The following is a 19,250-nucleotide window of genomic DNA, read 5'->3' on the forward strand; positions in this document are numbered from 1 at the left end:
AAAGACACAAGGCTGCAGGCTGAGTTATAAAGGGAACTCTGAGTATCACTTGTGTATTATAAGGGATAATGTACCCCCTACTGTAAATGATAAGGATATTAGAAGTCACTGAGGGGTTGTTCTGTGACCATATAAAGACACAAGGCTGCAGGCTGAGTTATACAGGGAACTCTGAGTATCACTCATGTATTATAAGGGATAATGTACCCCCTACTGTAAATGATAAGGATATTAGAAGTCACTGAGGGGTTGTTCTGTGACCATATAAAGACACAAGGCTGCAGGCTGAGTTATAAAGGGAACTCTGAGTATCACTCATGTATTATAAGGGATAATGTACCCCCTACTGTAAATGATAAGGATATTAGAAGTCACTGAGGGGTTGTTCTGTGACCATATAAAGGCACAAGCTGCAGGCTGAGTAATACAGGGAACTCTGAGTATCACTCATGTATTATAAGGGATAATGTACCCCCTACTGTAAATGATAAGGATATTAGAAGTCACTGAGGGGTTATTCTGTGACCATATAAAGGCACAAGGCTGCAGGCTGAGTTATACAGGGAACTCTGAGTATCACTCATGTATTATAAGGGATAATGTACCCCCTACTGTAAATGATAAGGATATTAGAAGTCACTGAGGGTTTGTTCTGTGACCATATAAAGGCACAAGGCTGCAGGCTGAGTTATACAGGGAACTCTGAGTATCACTCATGTATTATAAGGGATAATGTACCCCCTACTGTAAATGATAAGGATATTAGAAGTCACTGAGGGGTTGTTCTGTGACCATATAAAGGCACAAGGCTGCAGGCTGAGTTATACAGGGAACTCTGAGTATCACTCATGTATTATAAGGGATAATGTACCCCCTACTGTAAATGATAAGGATATTAGAAGTCACTGAGGAGTTGTTCTGTGACCATATAAAGACACAAGGCTGCAGGCTGAGTTATAAAGGGAACTCTGAGTATCACTCATGTATTATAAGGGATAATGTACCCCCTACTGTAAATGATAAGGATATTAGAAGTCACTGAGGGGTTGTTCTGTGACCATATAAAGGCACAAGCTGCAGGCTGAGTAATACAGGGAACTCTGAGTATCACTCATGTATTATAAGGGATAATGTACCCCCTACTGTAAATGATAAGGATATTAGAAGTCACTGAGGGGTTATTCTGTGACCATATAAAGGCACAAGGCTGCAGGCCGAGTTATACAGGGAACTCTGAGTATCACTCATGTATTATAAGGGATAATGTACCCCCTACTGTAAATGATAAGGATATTAGAAGTCACTGAGGAGTTGTTCTGTGACCATATAAAGACACAAGGCTGCAGGCTGAGTTATAAAGGGAACTCTGAGTATCACTCATGTATTATAAGGGATAATGTACCCCCTACTGTAAATGATAAGGATATTAGAAGTCACTGAGGGGTTGTTCTGTGACCATATAAAGGCACAAGGCTGCAGGCTGAGTTATAAAGGGAACTCTGAGTATCACTCATGTATTATAAGGGATAATGTACCCCCTACTGTAAATGATAAGGATATTAGAAGTCACTGAGGGGTTGTTCTGTGACCATATAAAGACACAAGGCTGCAGGCTGAGTTATACAGGGAACTCTGAGTATCACTCATGTATTATAAGAGATAATACTTTCTATTGCAGGTATCGGACTGTATAAGGAGGAAGGAGCCAGAGATGGAGAATGCAGAGGAGATCCAGCCTGTAATCAGAGTTATCATTTACTTTACACACACACACACATATATCTATCTATCTATATATATATACACACAAATATACACAGGAATAAAAACAATGTTTGGATAAGGAAACAGAACGTTGGGTTTTTATCACAACTATTAGATGTTTCCACTCCAATTTGGGCACTAGGTGGCGCTGTCCCACGTCCGTATGAAGAGGTTATTGAACATTGCTTTGGGCCCAGGAACTGGGACTCATATATAGGACAGTATTATATAGTCAGACACAAGGAGTTCTATATGTACACGGCACCCCTATATCTTGTGCCCCCCAGTACTCCCAGTCTTGCATCCCAAAAGGACCCTGAAGCCCAAGTGCTGCCCACCTATAGCCCCCTCTGTGGGCAGCGCTACCAGCAAAGTGAGATGCAGATAAACCCACGGGACATTAATATGTGTGCACAATTCATTGCTTATTTATATATATATATATATATATGTGCCCTGATTGTTGGTTTAGCCTGGCATTTAAGCATCTTTATGGTTGGTAAGGTCTGTCCCTATAGCAACCAGTTTTTATTCAGGAAAGTCACCCCAGCCGTAAGATATTTTACCCTTTGTTGCCCCATGCAGGAGACTGCAGCTCAGCGAGTGGCCCGGCTGCCCCTCATTCACTCAGCCTTCCAGATCGTCTCCTTTGCCTACAACGATGTCAAGAACCTCAACCCCCTGGTGGGTTATTTGTGCCACATGTCAGAGCGCGGTGTGAATGTGGCTAGTAGAGTGGCCAGTGCCGGAGCATCTCCTGTCCTGAGTATAATGAAGCCTCAGAGTGAGTGTGTTATACAGTATGGCAGCTCCCACCCATATCTATACATAAGCATAGAGACATCTCCAAGATTTGCTCAAACTCTCCCCCACAGCATTATCCTTTATTGGCAAAATGAAGCCCATGTCTGAGGTGCCATTGGGTGCTGGGAGAGGAATAAGGAAAGCTCACTGGGTGCCATCTGGGCTGTGAGGTGCTTGAGACAAGCTGGGTGCTGTTATATAAGTGAGGGTGGGACAGTGTGACATACAAACACTCACTGTAACAGCTCAGCACTCACACACCCTCCCCTGCCCACAGCACAAGCACAGCATTGTCTCAATGTTCTGCCAACAAACACTTTAATATCCGTCCTGTTACTTATCTACATCTCCTACAACTTCCCCTCTATGGCACCTCCCAAATTCTGTTATACGATAAGACTGCTGCACCTAGAGCAAGAGGGAGACAGTAGGGCAAGAAGAAGACAGTAGGACAAGATGGAGTCAGAAGGACAAGATGGAGACAGTAGGACAAAATGGAGAAAGTAGAGCGATTTGGAGACAGTAGGGCAAGATGCAGACAGCAGAACACGATGGAGGCAGTGGGGCAAAAAGAAGACAGGACAAGATGGAGAAAGTAGGGCAAGAAGAAGACATTACGACAAGATGGAGACAGAAGGACAAGATGGAGGCAGTAGGGCAAGAAGGAGACATTAGGACAAGATGAAGGCAGTATGACAAGATGGAAACAGTAGGACAAGATGGAGGCAGAAACGCAAGACGGAGGCAGAAGGGCAAGATGGAGACAGTAGACCAAGAATTGACAGTAGGATAAGATGGAGACAGAAGGACAAGGTGGAAAAAGTAGAGCGAGATGGAGACAGTAGGACAAGATGGAGACAGTGGGGCAAAAAGAAAACAGTAGGACAAGATAGAGTAGAACAAAATGGAGAAAGTAGAGTAAGATGAAGATAGTAGGGCAAGACGAATAAAGTTTAGCAAGATGGAGAAAGTAGGGCAAGATGGGGACATTAGCGCACGATTATGACAGTAGTGTAAAATGTGGGTAAAAACAGTTGGACAAAATAAAAGTCAAAGTAAACTTTATTGTCATGTCAGCAGTATACGAATATACAGTGAGACGACGTGGCTCCAGCTAGTACATATCACAAAAAGGCACTTAAAAGTAGAGATGGCAGAGCAGGGTGGGTAAAGGGGATTTTCTATATACAAACTGAAAATCAAAGCAATAATCTCACAATCATCTTGAAATCTCATTTCAAGATAAAACTCCCTTTATCTCAGCCGTGTTACTTCCATTTGTAGCCCAGGGCACCGAGAGACCTTATCAGTTCAAACCAAACTGAAGAGAAGGGCTACCTAAAGCAGAGCCAATAAAACAACCTGGTTGTTAAACAAGAGTATACACTGCTCAAGTTCTCCTATGTATTGTATATGTATTGGTTTAGCTGCAAAGATCATGCCATTTATTCACCCAAGTGCCCATCATCATCATCATCAGTTGGGCAGAATGGGATTGGAAGAGGCAGTTTTGGTGTCCCCGGTATCAATCACTCACTTTCATACTAATGTGTGTTTTAGTTGCGCTGGTGAACAGTGTGGCCCTGCGGGTGGTGGATGAACTACAGACACAACATCCAGTGCTGGACCAACCAGCAGATGAGGTAAGATCATATCACCCTATATATCTATCTCTATATCTTTATATTTATGTCACATCTCTCTGGTGCCAGTAGGTGGCGCTGCTGATCTGCTTGTCTGTGGTTAGTTACCCTGATAGTGGAAAGTTGGGGAAAAGGCCGGTCCTGCATCTCTTGTATTAACAATAAACCGATATTTTTTATTATTGCTTTCTAAATGCTATACTCTGCTACATTGTTTCACGAGTCAGATCTTGCAGTGCAGAGAATACACTAATTACAATACCATAATTAAGCATGGTTCCCCCAATTCTGCTCTTTCTCATCCCGGGCAGGTGGTTGCAGATGTCCGGGATACACTGATGGGTGCAGCGGGTGCTGCCAGGGATCAGGTGCTTAACTCCCTGCAGAAGGCACAAGACAGAGTCAAGGGATTACTAACGGATGCACAGGACACTACTTTGTTGGCCGCCACCACACTGGGCACCCTGGGCATCCGAGAGACCCTGAAGCTCGGGACTGAGCTGGTGGTTTCCCAGGCAGTGAAGCTGGTTGATACTTACCTGCCCGAGGAGGAGGAGGAGGAAGAGGATGAAGGAGAAGCTGGTAAGTCACTGATCCCTTTAGCCAGTAAATATACAGCCCATGCAGTAGGATGCTTATTCCCTATAAAACACACATTTTCACCTGCATTTGAACAGCCTGCAAGCAACTGGCCTACTGAGTGTAGGAAAAGAGCAGAATGTCGTGCCAAAATTGGTCAGTGGGCCTTTATGGGCTAATGTATGTATGTGAGAGTATAAGCAACATGGCAAATATAAGAATGAAGATTTGTTCAAACGATCTCCAACTGTGTAGCTCACTTTCCTACTTAGGCCACACCAGCCAGGCCAAACATGTACTCATGCAGAAAATTGTAGGATAGGAAGGAGCATTACAATCCGCAGTCTTAGCCGCAAAATTCCTTTATTGTCACAACATGTTTCGGATCATCATGGATCCTTTTTCAAGTGAAAAATACAAGTACAAAAAAGACCAATTTAAACACTACACCCACATTGTTACTCCTCCCTTAGTGACATCACATGTTAACCCATCAATTATTTGAAGTCAGGTGCAATTCCCATCCTAAAATCGTGTTTGTCCACCAGGGGAACTGTGCATCTTGCAACTCACTGCAACATTAAGAACAATGTAACATTTAAAATTTTACCCTTGATACTAAAAGGCAACATTAAAATTGATACAATATTTTATTAACTCATGCTAAAATTACTTGAAAAATAGGTACTACTCTTTACAGAGTCTGCCTACCATATGCATCCAAAGCTGTGTCACTATTTTAGAAGCTATTTCATTTTAGCTGTCTTTTAGACAGTACATATAACATTACTTTTTACAAACCTTTTTTGAGGTATAAGCAAGTACATTCAAAATCGGTAAATAAATTGTTCTTACCGTACCTACACATAAATATATAAGGAAGTCAGGATCAAAGGAGTCTAGAAAGAGAAAATCCATAATTCGAATTAATACGATTCATAAAAAACACTTTACACTCCACGCTTCATTTAAACCTTTTGGGGCCAATGCATCCAGCCTCATGATCCACTTAGCTTCTCTTTGGAGCATTTTTTGTTTAAAGTCGCCCCCTCTGTTTAATGGTTTTACTAATTCTAAGACTGCCCATTTCAGCTGGCCATGTGTATGTTTAGCCAGGTTAAAATGCCGTGCCACTGCTGTATCGGTCTGTGTGTTATATTTAAAGTTCCGTATATCATTTTTGTGTTCTTTTATTCTAGTTTTGATGTTCCTCCCTGTTTGGCCTACATATACTAACCCACATGGGCATTTCACCATATAAATTACACCCTTAGAATTACAGGTGGCATAGTCATTAAGTTTAATTTTTTTAAGCAACATGGCAAATATAGTTACTGCCCTGTGCCAATTTTTCATATCCATCATTACTAGGGACAGTCTCCTTAGCAACCGCATCACTTCAGTACCTAACGGGAGAGCTGTAGAACAAATTTCTAACTAATCAAAAGGCTAATGAGCAACTACTATCTGTTCTACATCATGCCAAAAATACTTCCCCTTTAACCCTCTCTCCACTTGTGTCTCAGCTGGGAGTCAGTTCCAGGAAGGCACCACTCTGGCAGTGCAGAGAGAGACTGTTAAGCCGTGTGCTGGTGCAGATTAGGAAGAGCCGTCAGGCAGCTGGGGCTGATAATGAGATATCATACAGTATGTGGGCTGAGAGCTGGCCCCAGCTAGGGATATTTATTAAGGCTCTCGGCACTCGCTGTTCCCTCTGTCTGTCTGTGCAGATTGCAGTGTGTCCGGGAAATTACATCCAACCATCTGTCACCCAGTCTCACTCTCTCTATCTCCCTTCTCATCCCTCCCATGTCATATGAACTGATTTAACTTGAACCCTTAATACAGGCACCCCAGCACCCGGGCATATCAGCCCTATATAGTGATAGAGAGATAGATAAATAAATAATAGAGAGATAGAGAGAGAGAGAGATAGAGAGAGAGATAGAGAGAGAGATAGATAGAGAGATAGAGAGATAGATAGATAGATAATAGATAGATAGATAGATAGATAATAGATAGATAGATAGATAGATAGATAGACAGTGAGATAGATAGTAGATAGATCGATATAGAGATAGATAGACAGTGAGATAGATAGTAGATAGACAGATCGAGATAGATAGATAGATAAGAGATAGACAGACAGATATAGATAGACAGACAGACAGACAAATAGATAGACACAAAATAATTGACAGACAGATAGATCTATAGATAGATGATATACAGATAGATTGATAGACATACAGTAGATAGCTAGCTAGATAGATAGATAGACATACAGACAGATAGATGATATATAGACAGATAGAATGACAGATAGACAGACTATAATAATAATAGACAGATAGATTTATAGACATAGATAGACAAACAGATAGATGACAGATTGATAGAAGGACAGAAATACAGATAGAGGAGTAAATTGGAACTATAGGATTGTACAGTGTGTATGTCACACATCTCAGCAGCCAATCACCGCCAGCTGTGCTTGGAAACTACTTGTGATTGGCCGGTTCCATGCACCTCTTTGAAGATACATGCTAAAGGCTGGGAGTTGTAGTAAAGTGCTTAAAACCATAGGGAATGGGCCCACCATGAAATAGGCCAAATAGAAGCAGGAGGGCCCCTGGGCCTCCCGGGAGTTGTTCTGATATCCTGCTGTATCTTCTTTAATAAATGGGAACTACCTGTGTCTGACTTTGACTGAGGGTCTCAATTGTTCTATCCTGGCAGGGTCGGAAAGGGGCAGTAGCAGTGATGAGGAAGAAGAGGAATCAGGAGGATCTGCTATTGGACTCATCTCCAGGATCTTATTGCTACTCGGTACCATCATTTCCAGGGGACTGCCGAGGTTGAATGCATCTGTACATGGAGCATGGACCCTCCTCTCTGGAGTCCTTAATTTGGTGCTGAATGTGCCTTTAAAGGTAGGTGTATTCTCTTTATAGAACCCCATCATCCCACCAAGGTGCCCAGAGCATTCCTTCTCTGCTTGTATGATCCCATATGTCTCCTGTGTGCCAGGCTCTGAGTACAAATGACATGTTCTGCCCACACACGTGTCCATTTACCCTCGCCCCAGGTCAGCTCTGCAAGTTGGGCCAAATTGCTTCATTTCAGGAATTCACGTGCCCCCTCATGGGCCAATGATGTTGCAGGTGATGCAGAGTTCAGTCTCAATAATGAATCCAAGTCCTTAGGCTGGAGGTGTCTCCATCTGTATTTATTGATCTGCTCATTCACAGGCACATTCAACTGTCATTAGGCTCCTCTAATGTTCTCCAGGACACGGCCAGTCATCTAGGGGAACACACAGAGTAGAACGAGAGATTGGGGGGCTGTATACCCTTACCTGGCCTGCCCAGCCTTCATTTGAGTAACATTAAAGCCCAAGGGAACAATAAATACAGTGATATTGCACTTATTTGTACTGAATGTTAATAAGTAACAAGGTGCCCCCAAATATGTGACCATATACAGGCACAAGGCTGCAGGCTGAGTTATACAGGGAACTCTGAGTATCACTCATGTATTATAAGGGATAATGTACCCCCTACTGTAAATGATAAGGATATTAGAAGTCACTGAGGGGTTGTTCTGTGACCATATAAAGGCACAAGGCTGCAGGCTGAGTTATACAGGGAACTCTGAGTATCACTCATGTATTATAAGGGATAATGTACCCCCTACTGTAAATGATAAGGATATTAGAAGTCACTGAGGGGTTGTTCTGTGACCATATAAAGGCACAAGGCTGCAGGCTGAGTTATACGGGGAACTCTGAGTATCACTCATGTATTATAAGGGATAATGTACCCCCTACTGTAAATGATAAGGATATTAGAAGTCACTGAGGGGTTGTTCTGTGACCATATAAAGGCACAAGGCTACAGGCTGAGTTATACAGGGGACTCTGAGTATCACTCATGTATTATAAGGGATAATGTATCCCCTACTGTAAATGATAAGGATATTAGAAGTCACTGAGGGGTTGTTCTGTGACCATATAAAGGCACAAGGCTGCAGGCTGAGTTATACAGGGAACTCTGAGTATCACTCATGTATTATAAGGGATAATGTACCCCCTACTGTAAATGATAAGGATATTAGAAGTCACTGAGGGGTTGTTCTGTGACCATATAAAGGCACAAGGCTGCAGGCTGAGTTATACAGGGAACTCTAAATATCACTCATGTATTATAAGGGATAATGTACCCCCTACTGTAAATGATAAGGATATTAGAAGTCCCTGAGGGGTTGTTCTGTGACCATATAAAGACACAAGGCTGCTGGTTGAGTTATTTTATTGGGTTATATGGGCAAATATACAAGGAGGTGATACTGGTTCTATCGTATACACCCAAGTGGAGGAGGTGCAGTTTTGTTCCCTTGGTGCTCGCCAGATATTTCCTCTTGGTGTTGGCTCCATAAAGCAAATAAGGGATCCCACAAACAGGCTTGGTGTGAGCATCTGAATTCCTCTGTTGGGTAATGAGCCTGTAATTTATTCCCATGGTATCTCTTCTACTGAACTCTCATTCCAAATTCTTCTCCCCACCATGGGAACCCTGCCATAGTTGGCTCTTGGATTTGATTTTAGCCATTATTGGGAAAGTCAAGGCTAATTATAGGGCCTACAGTGAGGGGTCCCTAAAATGGGACCCATTTACATACTATAATAGTAATAGTAGATGCCTGCCTAGTCCCTGTACTTGCTGCCCAATTGCTTTAGCCCCCCAATTGCTGTGCAGTTTCAATATCTGAAGGTACCTAGAGATCTCTGAATGGACGGACGTGCCCTTCAATGGCTCAGCTCTGGATAATGAGCCCCTTAATGAAAATAAATGTAATTTCCCCCAATTATCATTATGTTATGTACAGAGGAAGCTCTGCCTCTGCTCTCGGCTCCCGGAGATAAAGATCTCTCTAATGTTCTGTATGTGAGTCTATTCCCTGTGCCAGAGCTGGTTCTGATCCTGGGCCCAGATACAGATCTTCTTGCAGGGACTACGTGACACAGAAGAAGTTCCCACCATCTGACCAGAGGTCCCTGGGAACACAAAACAGCTGGGCGGCCTCCTCCTTCCAGCCTCCACTGCCTATTCTTGGAAGGAAGGTTCCTCGGATGCAGAAGGCCTGTTGGACAATATCTCTTTGAAGCCGTGTCTATAAACAAACAAGCTGTTCCCAGGAGAGACCCCCAACAGCATCTTGTTTATTAACAGCACCAAGAAAAGAAGTGTTTGTTCCACCGAGATCAGTGCTGATTGGCCTTCACACAACCAGGGGGCACGGAGTCAACATAACATCTCTTCAATCCTGGCCAGAATTCCATAAATAATACAAGAAGGGATGGGAGCCAGAACTAGAGATTGTATTTAGGCTCATCATGTGACTCATCTTGTTTGGGTTTATTCATAGAGTATCAACAAAACCCCAGTGGTGTTTTAGCCTGCTGTTTACCTAGGCACCCTGGGTGGTGGGCCCTACCTTACAAGTAATATAGGGCCCCATGAAGTCCCAGTTATGCCCCATAACCTACTCAAGCCCTGTCCCACCAATGATTCCTTTCCATCTCTGGGTCCTCCTTTGCCACACACCCTCTCACTGCAGTACCCCCAGATGGATGAGGACCCCATTGGTATCCCCAGTCCCCCACTCATCCAGTCATTGATCCAGTCATGAGTGGCTACGGGTAAAGCTATGGCTAGGGAGGTCCTATGGTGGGTGCTATGTGTCTGTCTTGCTCTGATCCATTTCCTTCTTCTCCATTGGTATGGGTCAGTTCATTTATACATGGTGGCTATGGGTAAAGCTATGGATTGGGAGGTCCTATGGTGGGTGCTATGGGTCCTTCTGGCTCTGATCCATGCCCTTCTTCTCTGTTGGTATGGGTCAGTTCATATATATATGGTGGCTATGGGTAAAGCTATGAATAGGGAGGTCCTATGGTGGGTGCTACGGGTCCATCTGGCTCTGATCCATGTTCTTCTTCTTCTCTGTTGGTATAGGTCAGTTCATGTATACATGGTGGCTATGGATATGGAGGTCCTATGGTGGGAGCTATGGGTCCATCTGGCTCTGATCCATGTTCTTCTTCTCCGTTGGTATAGGTCAGTTCATGTATACACGGTGGCTATGGGTAAAGCTATGGATAGGGAGCTCCTATGGTGGGTTCTATGGGTCCATCTGGCTCTGATCCATGTCCTTCTTCTCCATTGGTATGGGTCAGTTCATTTATACATGGTGGCTATGGGTAAAGCTATGGAAAGGGAGGTCCTATGGTGGGTGCTATGGGTCCATATGGCTCTGATCCATGTTGTTCTTCTCTGTAGGTATAGGTCAGTTCATGTATACACTGTGGCTATGGATAGGGAGGTCCTACGGTGGGTGCTATGGGTCCATATAGCTCTGATCCATGTTCTTCTTCTCTGTAGGTATGGGTCAGTTCATGTATACACTGTGGCTATGGATAGGGAGGTCCTATGGTGGGTGCTATGGGTCCATCTGGCTCTGATCCATGTTCTTCTTCTCAGTTTGTATGGTTCAAAGGGGCAAGCTAACTCTTCAATGTATGGAGTCTGGTTGTGAGCAATGATGTTCCCTAGGCAGGCAGTACAGTATGAGGTACTACTCAGGTATTGTGTGCCCAGATTATTAATTCTTTGGATATTGGTACAAATACATTAGTTATCTATATGGCACTAACTGCCAGCAGAAGTGTTAGTTAGCACAGACAGTTTGCCCAGAGAAGACTTCTTGTATTTGCCAGTTTTGTAAGGTTTTGCCAACCCCAGCAGTAGAAGGGTTAACCCTCGTCTTTGATGCTTTGCTGGGAATCATTGCTGTGAGTTTCCGGCACATCTCTGGAACTGATTATATTTAATTACAGGCGGCCGAGTAGCTAGTTCCGAGTACCAGGAATAAGAAGATTCAAAACAATTCCATTTAGCGGCTTTGTCTGAACCCAGGGGCTCTAACACCTTGCTCTGTCTCCAACACCTTTTACTCTGTTAACCACTTACCTGTCATAGAATGTATGCTTCCAGGTTACACTTTTCTCCTGCCCTTTGCTGCAGAATTCTGTGGGTTCGCAAGTGGTGCTGAAGTTTAGTATATGATATTTGGGGCTCAGTGTGGTTCTTGCCCACATACAGAGCAGCCAAGGGCACGGCATAGATTGAGGGGCACATGCACTCACTGTAGGGGTCCTGTCCTTTATTGCTGCCAGTTGCATGCAGAACCCTCTTTAGCAGGTGTACAAACTGCCAGGCCCTCCAGCGTAGAAAAGAAATGTCTTGCACCCCATTTCCCCAATAGCTATAGTAAGGCAAGAGTAAGGAGGCTGTAGCTGTGGGACAGTGTGTATTATAAGGCAAGGCAATGTCAGGGAAAGGGAATGTAGCTGTGGGACAGTGTGTATTATAAGGCAAGGCAATGTCAGGTAATGGGAATGTAGCTGTGGGACAGTGTGTATTATAAGACAAGGCAATGTCAGGTAATGGGAATGTAGCTGTGGGACAGTGTGTATTATAAGGCAAGGCAATGTCAGGGAAAGGGAATGTAGCTGTGGGACAGTGTGTATTATAAGGCAAGGCAATGTCAGGGAAAGGGAATGTAGCTGTGGGACAGTGTGTATTATAAGACAAGGCAATGTCAGAGAGAGGGAATGTAACTGTGGGACAGTGAGTATAGTAAGGCACAATGGTATCAGGGGAAGGGACTGTTATTGAGGGCAGATGTTTGGAGTTGTAGTTCAGGAGCAGCCAGAGATCTGCAGACAGTCCCGGACTGGCAATCTGTGGGTTCTGGCAAATGCCAGAGAGGCTGCTATAAGGTCCCATAGAAAGTCAGTATTTAGTGGGCTGGCGCGGGCTGTTTGGGCCTCTGTGTACCTGGAATGCCAGGGCCTATTTTAATTCTCAGTCCGGACCTGTCTGCAGACACCCCTGTAGGAAGTAGTATGTTCCCAGGACTCCCCCAGGCTCTTGTCCCTTATCTGATATGTCACTTCCCACGCACAGTAGCAGAGTAGTGATGCCACATCAGCTTCCCTGGCCGGAGGGGCTGCAATCTGCCTGGTCATGTGTCCCTCAGATAATCCTGTTACCTGCCTGACGTTAGCCCAGGAAAGTCGCCTGTCACTATTACTATAACATACAGAACATCGTGTCACTTATAGGGGGGCCATTGGCCTGCGGGTGAGGACGGCTGGAGTAATAAGGAGATACTTATTCTACCCAGCAACTGAGTCATTCACGTCTACAGTGGAATTAATGCAACAGTAGTGAATATAAATATATATCATTTATAAATAGAATATAAATATAAGCGGGGCTGCCATCGACTATAGCAGGGGGCACCCCAAGTGGTGGGGCTTGTCGGGTTGTGGCCATGGGTGCAATTTGGTAGAATGGGATGTAATAAATATCAATGTTTAGTAACATTTTGCATTCTGCCACTAGGTGGCGCATACAGTGAAAACAAGTGCTGCCAAAAGCTCTCAGCTCAAGTCACTGAAAGTCGGCACTGCTGCAATATTACCCGATATCAATGAAACTAGCCCTCTTGGCATTTGTCTTTAAACTGGCCATACAAGGCAAGACCTCCCTTAACATGTGGATCTTGGCGATCCATGTGCTGGGTCAAACTGGGTGATCCAATTGTTTGGCTTCTAGGCCAACGGCCGCGTCATAACAGGGGACTATGCAGCTCATTGGCTAAAGGAGAAGGAAAGCTACTGAAGCAGTTAATTGCCAATAAAATAACGACAATAATGCAAGCTATAACACTATATTTATTCTGTAGAATGCTTTACCATACCTGAGTAATCAGCTCTAGAAGCTCTCTGTTTGTTTAGGATAGCAGCTGCCATATTAGCTTGGCGTGACATCACTTCCTGCCGAGTCTCTCCTTGCTCACTCATAGCTCTGGGCTCAGATTACAGCAGGGAGAGAGGAACAAACTGAGCATGCTCAAGCCCTAGCCCTGGAGGTTTAAGCTGAAAACAGGAAGTCTGATACAGAAGCCCATGAGTAAGGAAGAAAGAAATGTGGTGTTTCTTTTGACAGAGGACTCAGAGCAGCATTACTTTGAGGGGTTACTGGTGTATTTATATAGACCTTTCTGATAAAGCTTACTTAGTTCCTTCTCCTTTAAGACCACATCTATGGGTCCTCCGTGTCCCAGACTATAGACTAGGACTGCTGGGACCATGCCGGTGCATGATATTAGAGGGTGTATGGGCATATGGTGAAATTAGAATGTGAAGTGACCTGTCTAATGTGTTAGAAGGGTTACTGCCTGCTCTGCAATACATTGGTATAAACGAAGGGTCCTGAATTAATCTTGTTGCGTCTCCTTCAGTAAAGGCATATAGACTGTATACCAATTGTTAGCTCAGTGGGACATAAGACACATTCGTGGAGACCTTGTGCTGGGCAGGAGCTTCCCACACTTATTATCTTTGTTCCCTTCCAAGCAAACTGCCAATGCTGCAGGTGATGAGAACAATACAATGGGAACGCCTTTGTCCATATGAAGTCAGACATGTGTACAACTCGTGGGATGAGTTCAATGGGAACGCTTGCCCTTTGTTCTGCCACTATGAAGCCAGACACATGGATCATGAGCATGCCTCTCTTCATAGGCTTCTTGTGGCACGACAATGGGAGTCGCTCAATGCAGCTCTTAGTAGTCACACAACAAGCAGACAAAGCCCAGCGAGGCGCGAGGCCTACATGTGACTCAAGACTCAGTTTAACTGTAAAGGGATACTGACATGTTTTTTTCAATACGCATCAGTTAATAGTGCTGCTCCAGCAGAATTCTGCACTGAAATCCATTTCTCAAAAGAGCAAACTGATTTTTTTACATTTAATTTTGAAATCTGACATGGAGCTAGACATTTTGTTAGTTTCCAAGCTGCCCCCAGTCATGTGACTTGTGCTCTGATAAACTTCAGTCTCTCTTTACTGCTGTACTGCAAGTTGGAGTGATATCAACCCCCAGCAGCCTAACAACAGAACAATGGGAAGGTAACCAGATAGCAGCTCCCTAACACAAGATAACAGCTGCCTGGTAGATCTAAGAACAACACTCAATAGTAAAATCCAGGTCCCACTGAGACACATTCAGTTACATTGAGTAGGAGAAACAACAGCCTGCCAGAAAGCAGTTCCATCCTAAAGTGCTGGCTCTTTCTGAAATCACATGACCAGGCAAAATGAGCTGAGATGCACCTACACACCAATATTACAACTAAATACACTTGCTGGTTCAGGAATAACATTTTATATTGTACAGTGAATTATTTGCAGTGTAATTTAGAAATAAAAATGACACGATAAAAATCATGACATAATCCCTAGATTCATTCTTAAAGTGGCCATAGACGCACAGATCATATTGTACAAAATTAATTTTCATACGATATTCATTGCGCGTATGGTGGGAAAAGAGGCGACCAATATCGGCAGAAGACTTGAATATTGGTTGGCTCATTGATCGGGCTGGATGGAAAATTTTGATCGGGTGCCTTTGAAGGAATCCAAACATCGTCATTGTTAATGCTGACTCATCAGATACAGGTAGAATTCTATTGTTTCTATCAGTATATCTGATGATTCAGCTCTACACGTGTGTATTGAAACGAACAATCTTTCTTGGAAAGATCTTTTCCAAGAAAGATCGTAATTGTTATGTTTATGGCCACCTTTAGTCTATATAAACCTGCCCCACCTCTGCAGGAAGGTCTCTCCATGTCCAGATGACACTTTCTGCAAATCCACTTGTAAGCAGCAGAGGGCGCTGTTTTTAGGAAAGTAGATGTATTTCTGCAGGTGGATGGGCACTTAGGAAGAGAGTCATAGCAGGGCTCATTAGTACAGGAAAACACAGGGTTAGCGTTAGTGTATTAGGGTTAGAGCCACATACAGACTCTCTTTAAGTGGACGTTGGCCATACTTAGCATTCCTGGCATAACTTGCCGCATGAATGAGTCGCAGGTGAGGGGGCAATGAGGATAACGTCACTGCCCTGAAACTGCCTTAAACCACAATTGGGGCCTACGTTAACCATTGTGTTGTGCAACAATCTGCTGGGGGTAGGTGTTTTGCTCTGCCTCCTAGGGGAAGATGGTAATCTGGGGGACTGTACATAGGCAGTGTATCGTGTGCAGCTGTACAAATTATTTTAAATACATTTCTGCCCTGGTATCCAAGGGTCTGACCTTTGTCTCTGAGAAGGGAGAATCTTGTGTAGTTTCCATCTTTACTTGTTATGATAGTGTGTATGTCGCTGTGGGAGGCTGCCAGGTTTTCTAGGTACTGTGTGTTGTGCCTCCCCCGCGGGTTGGTTTCTAGCAATAAACATGGGTTAGTTATTAATCCAGAGGCCCAGGCTAATACTAGAGCAGCCAATGAGCTGTGAGTTTGCTTGTGCACTTTACCTCCCTGAGAGGGGTGAAATGCCTGAGCACAGGTCCTGGGGCAGAGTACCATACACAGAACATTCTCCTCGGGTTAAACATTGACCCAAACAGAATTGGTGGAAAGATACAAGGGCCGTTGTCTCTGCAGGAGGCTGCTGTGTTTAACCAGTTACAGGGGAGCGGGCAAGATCCACTGCTGGAACCACTGAACTTTGTGCCCAAATGCTGCCAATGGCAAACTTAAGGTGGTGTAGAATAATGTGTCTGTGTCTGTCCCAAAAACTGCCAGTCACATTGGTTAGTGGCATAGGCAGTGTCCAAAAAGCAACACCAATAATTCCTAAAAAACATATGGCATACGTATTAAACGTGGAATTGGCCCTTTATTTATCCTGCTGTGTGTACAGTTCTAGGGAATTATACATTAAACTGGAACTGTATTTATCCTGCCTGGTGTTTTGGGGTATTATACATGGAATTGGCACTGTATTTATCCTGCTGTGGGTTCTGGGGTATTATACATGGAATTGGCCCTGTATTTATCTGCTGTGGGTTCTGGGGTATTATACATGGAATTGGTCCTGTATTTATCTGCTGTGTGTTCTGGGTATTATACATGGAATTGGCACTGTATTTATCCTGCTGTGGGTTCTGGGGTATTATACATGGAATTGGCCCTGTATTTATCTGCTGTGGGTTCTGGGGTATTATACATGGAATTGGCTCTGTATTTATCCTGCTGTGTGTTCTGGGGTATTATACATGGAATTGGCCCTGTATTTATCTGCTGTGGATTCTGGGGTATTATACATGGAATTGGCCCTGTATTTATCTGCTGTGGGTTCTGGGGTATTATACATGGAATTGGCCCTGTATTTATCTGCTGTGTGTTCTGGGGTATTATACATGGAATTGGCTCTGTATTTATCTGCTGTGTGTTCTGGGGTATTATACATGGAATTGGCCCTGTATTTATCTGCTGTGTGTTCTGGGGTATTATACATGGAATTGGCCCTGTATTTATCTGCTGTGTGTTCTGGGGTATTATACATGGAATTGGCACTGAATTTATCCTGCTGTGTGTTCTGGGGTATTATACATGGAATTGGCCCTGTATTTATCCTGCTGTGTGTTCTGGGGTATTATACATGGAATTGGCCCATGTATTTATCCTGCTGTTTGTTCTGGGGTATTATACATGGAATTGGCACTGTATTTATCTGCTGTGGGTTCTGGGGTATTATACATGGAATTGGCCCTGTATTTATCCTGCTGTGAGTTCTGGGGTATTATACATGGAATTGGCACTGAATTTATCCTGCTGTGTGTTCTGGGGTATTATACATGGAATTGGCCCTGTATTTATCCTGCTGTGTGTTCTGGGGTATTATACATGGAATTGGCCCATGTATTTATCCTGCTGTTTGTTCTGGGGTATTATACATGGAATTGGCACTGTATTTATCTGCTGTGGGTTCTGGGGTATTATACATGGAATTGGCCCTGTATTTATCCTGCTGTGTGTTCTGGGGTATTATACATGGAATTGGCACTGTATTTATCTGCTGTGGGTTCTGGGGTATTATACATGGAATTGGCCCTGTATTTATCCTGCTGTGTGTTCTGGGGTATTATACATGGAATTGGCTCTGTATTTATCTGCTGTGTGTTCTGGGGTATTATACATGAAATTGGCCCTGTATTTATGCTGCTTTGGGTTCTGGGGTATTATACATGGAATTGGCCCTGTATTTATCTGCTGTTGGTTCTGGGGTATTATACATGGAATTGGCCCTGTATTTATCTGCTGTGGGTTCTGGGGTATTATACATGGAATTGGCACTGTATTTATCCTGCTGTGTGTTCTGGGGTATTATACATGGAATTGGCCCTGTATTTATCCTGCTGTGGGTTCTGGGGTATTATTCATGGAATTGGCCCTGTATTTATTCTACTGTGGGTTCTGGGTATTATACATGGAATTGGCCCTGTATTTATTCTACTGTGGGTTCTGGGTATTATACTGAGGGTTGCCACCTAGCCGGGAAAAAATCTAAATATATAGGAAGGCCGGTATTTTTTTCCAAAAAAGGTGGCAACCCTAATTATACGTAGAATCGGCGCTGGGGTGCCATGATGGAATTCATGTCGAAAATATCTTTAATTAGACTCCACTAAGAAAAAAGTTACCCTTGCCCTGTAGCTATGGGTCCCTACATCTGATGCCAGTCTATGTATGAATTAGTGGGCATTTGTTGCCAGGTTCAAATGAGATGCATTCTCTTAAAGGAAAATAAACCAACAAAATCCAAATGAATCTTATGGGATAATATGTCTTCTATGTCTTTTAGTTAAGATCCCTGCACTCACATCTACTTTGCACTCCTTCACCCCTGCAACTCTAGATGAAGTCAGCAAACTTCTAGCCAGCTCAAAACCCACCACCTGCTCCCTTGACCCCATACCCTCTCGCCTTCTCCACCCAATCTCTGATACACTCTCTCCTGCACTTACCCACCTATTTAATCTTTCACTCTCTACTGGTACCTTTCCATCATTATACAAACAAGCACTAATCACTCCTATCCTCAAAAAACCTTCCCTTGATCCCAGCTCTCCCACTAACTATCGACCGGTCTCCCTTCTTCCATTCGCCTCCAAATTACTAGAAAGGCTTGTTTATAAACGCCTGATCCAGCATCTCACTCACAACTCCCTCCTCGACCCCTTGCAATCTGGCTTCCGCCCATCACACTCGACTGAAACTGCCCTCACCAAAGTAACCAATGATCTTCTATTGGCAAAGTCTAAAGGTCACTATTCCATTCTAATCCTACTAGATCTCTCTGCAGCCTTTGACACAGTTGACCACACACTCCTCCTTGACATTCTACACTCAGCTGGCATTCGGGACACTGCTCTTTCATGGTTTACATCTTATCTGTCTGACCGTTCCTTTAAAGTTTCCTTCTCTAACTCTACTTCTACTACTTTCCCACTCTCTGTTGGAGTTCCTCAAGGCT

At 43.7% G+C, this 19,250-nt stretch overlaps 1 protein-coding gene across 2 annotated transcripts in view; it reads left to right on the forward strand.

Annotated features, from left to right (window-relative positions):
• The window catches only part of pex11b.L (peroxisomal biogenesis factor 11 beta L homeolog), a 39,116-nt gene that overhangs the window by 12,628 nt on the left and 7,238 nt on the right, over positions 1-19,250 (forward strand). For both annotated transcript variants that reach the window (XM_041572091.1, XM_041572092.1), the window contains exons 2-6: positions 1,679-1,738; positions 2,350-2,548; positions 4,129-4,211; positions 4,523-4,793; positions 7,530-7,723. In XM_041572091.1, coding sequence (XP_041428025.1) covers positions 1,712-1,738; positions 2,350-2,548; positions 4,129-4,211; positions 4,523-4,793; positions 7,530-7,723 — 774 coding nt within the window. In that variant the 5' untranslated portion in view covers positions 1,679-1,711. The remainder of the gene's footprint in view (positions 1-1,678; positions 1,739-2,349; positions 2,549-4,128; positions 4,212-4,522; positions 4,794-7,529; positions 7,724-19,250) is intronic.

The sequence above is a fragment of the Xenopus laevis genome, chromosome 8L (assembly GCF_017654675.1).
Source record: "Xenopus laevis strain J_2021 chromosome 8L, Xenopus_laevis_v10.1, whole genome shotgun sequence".
Lineage (NCBI taxonomy): Eukaryota > Metazoa > Chordata > Amphibia > Anura > Pipidae > Xenopus > Xenopus laevis.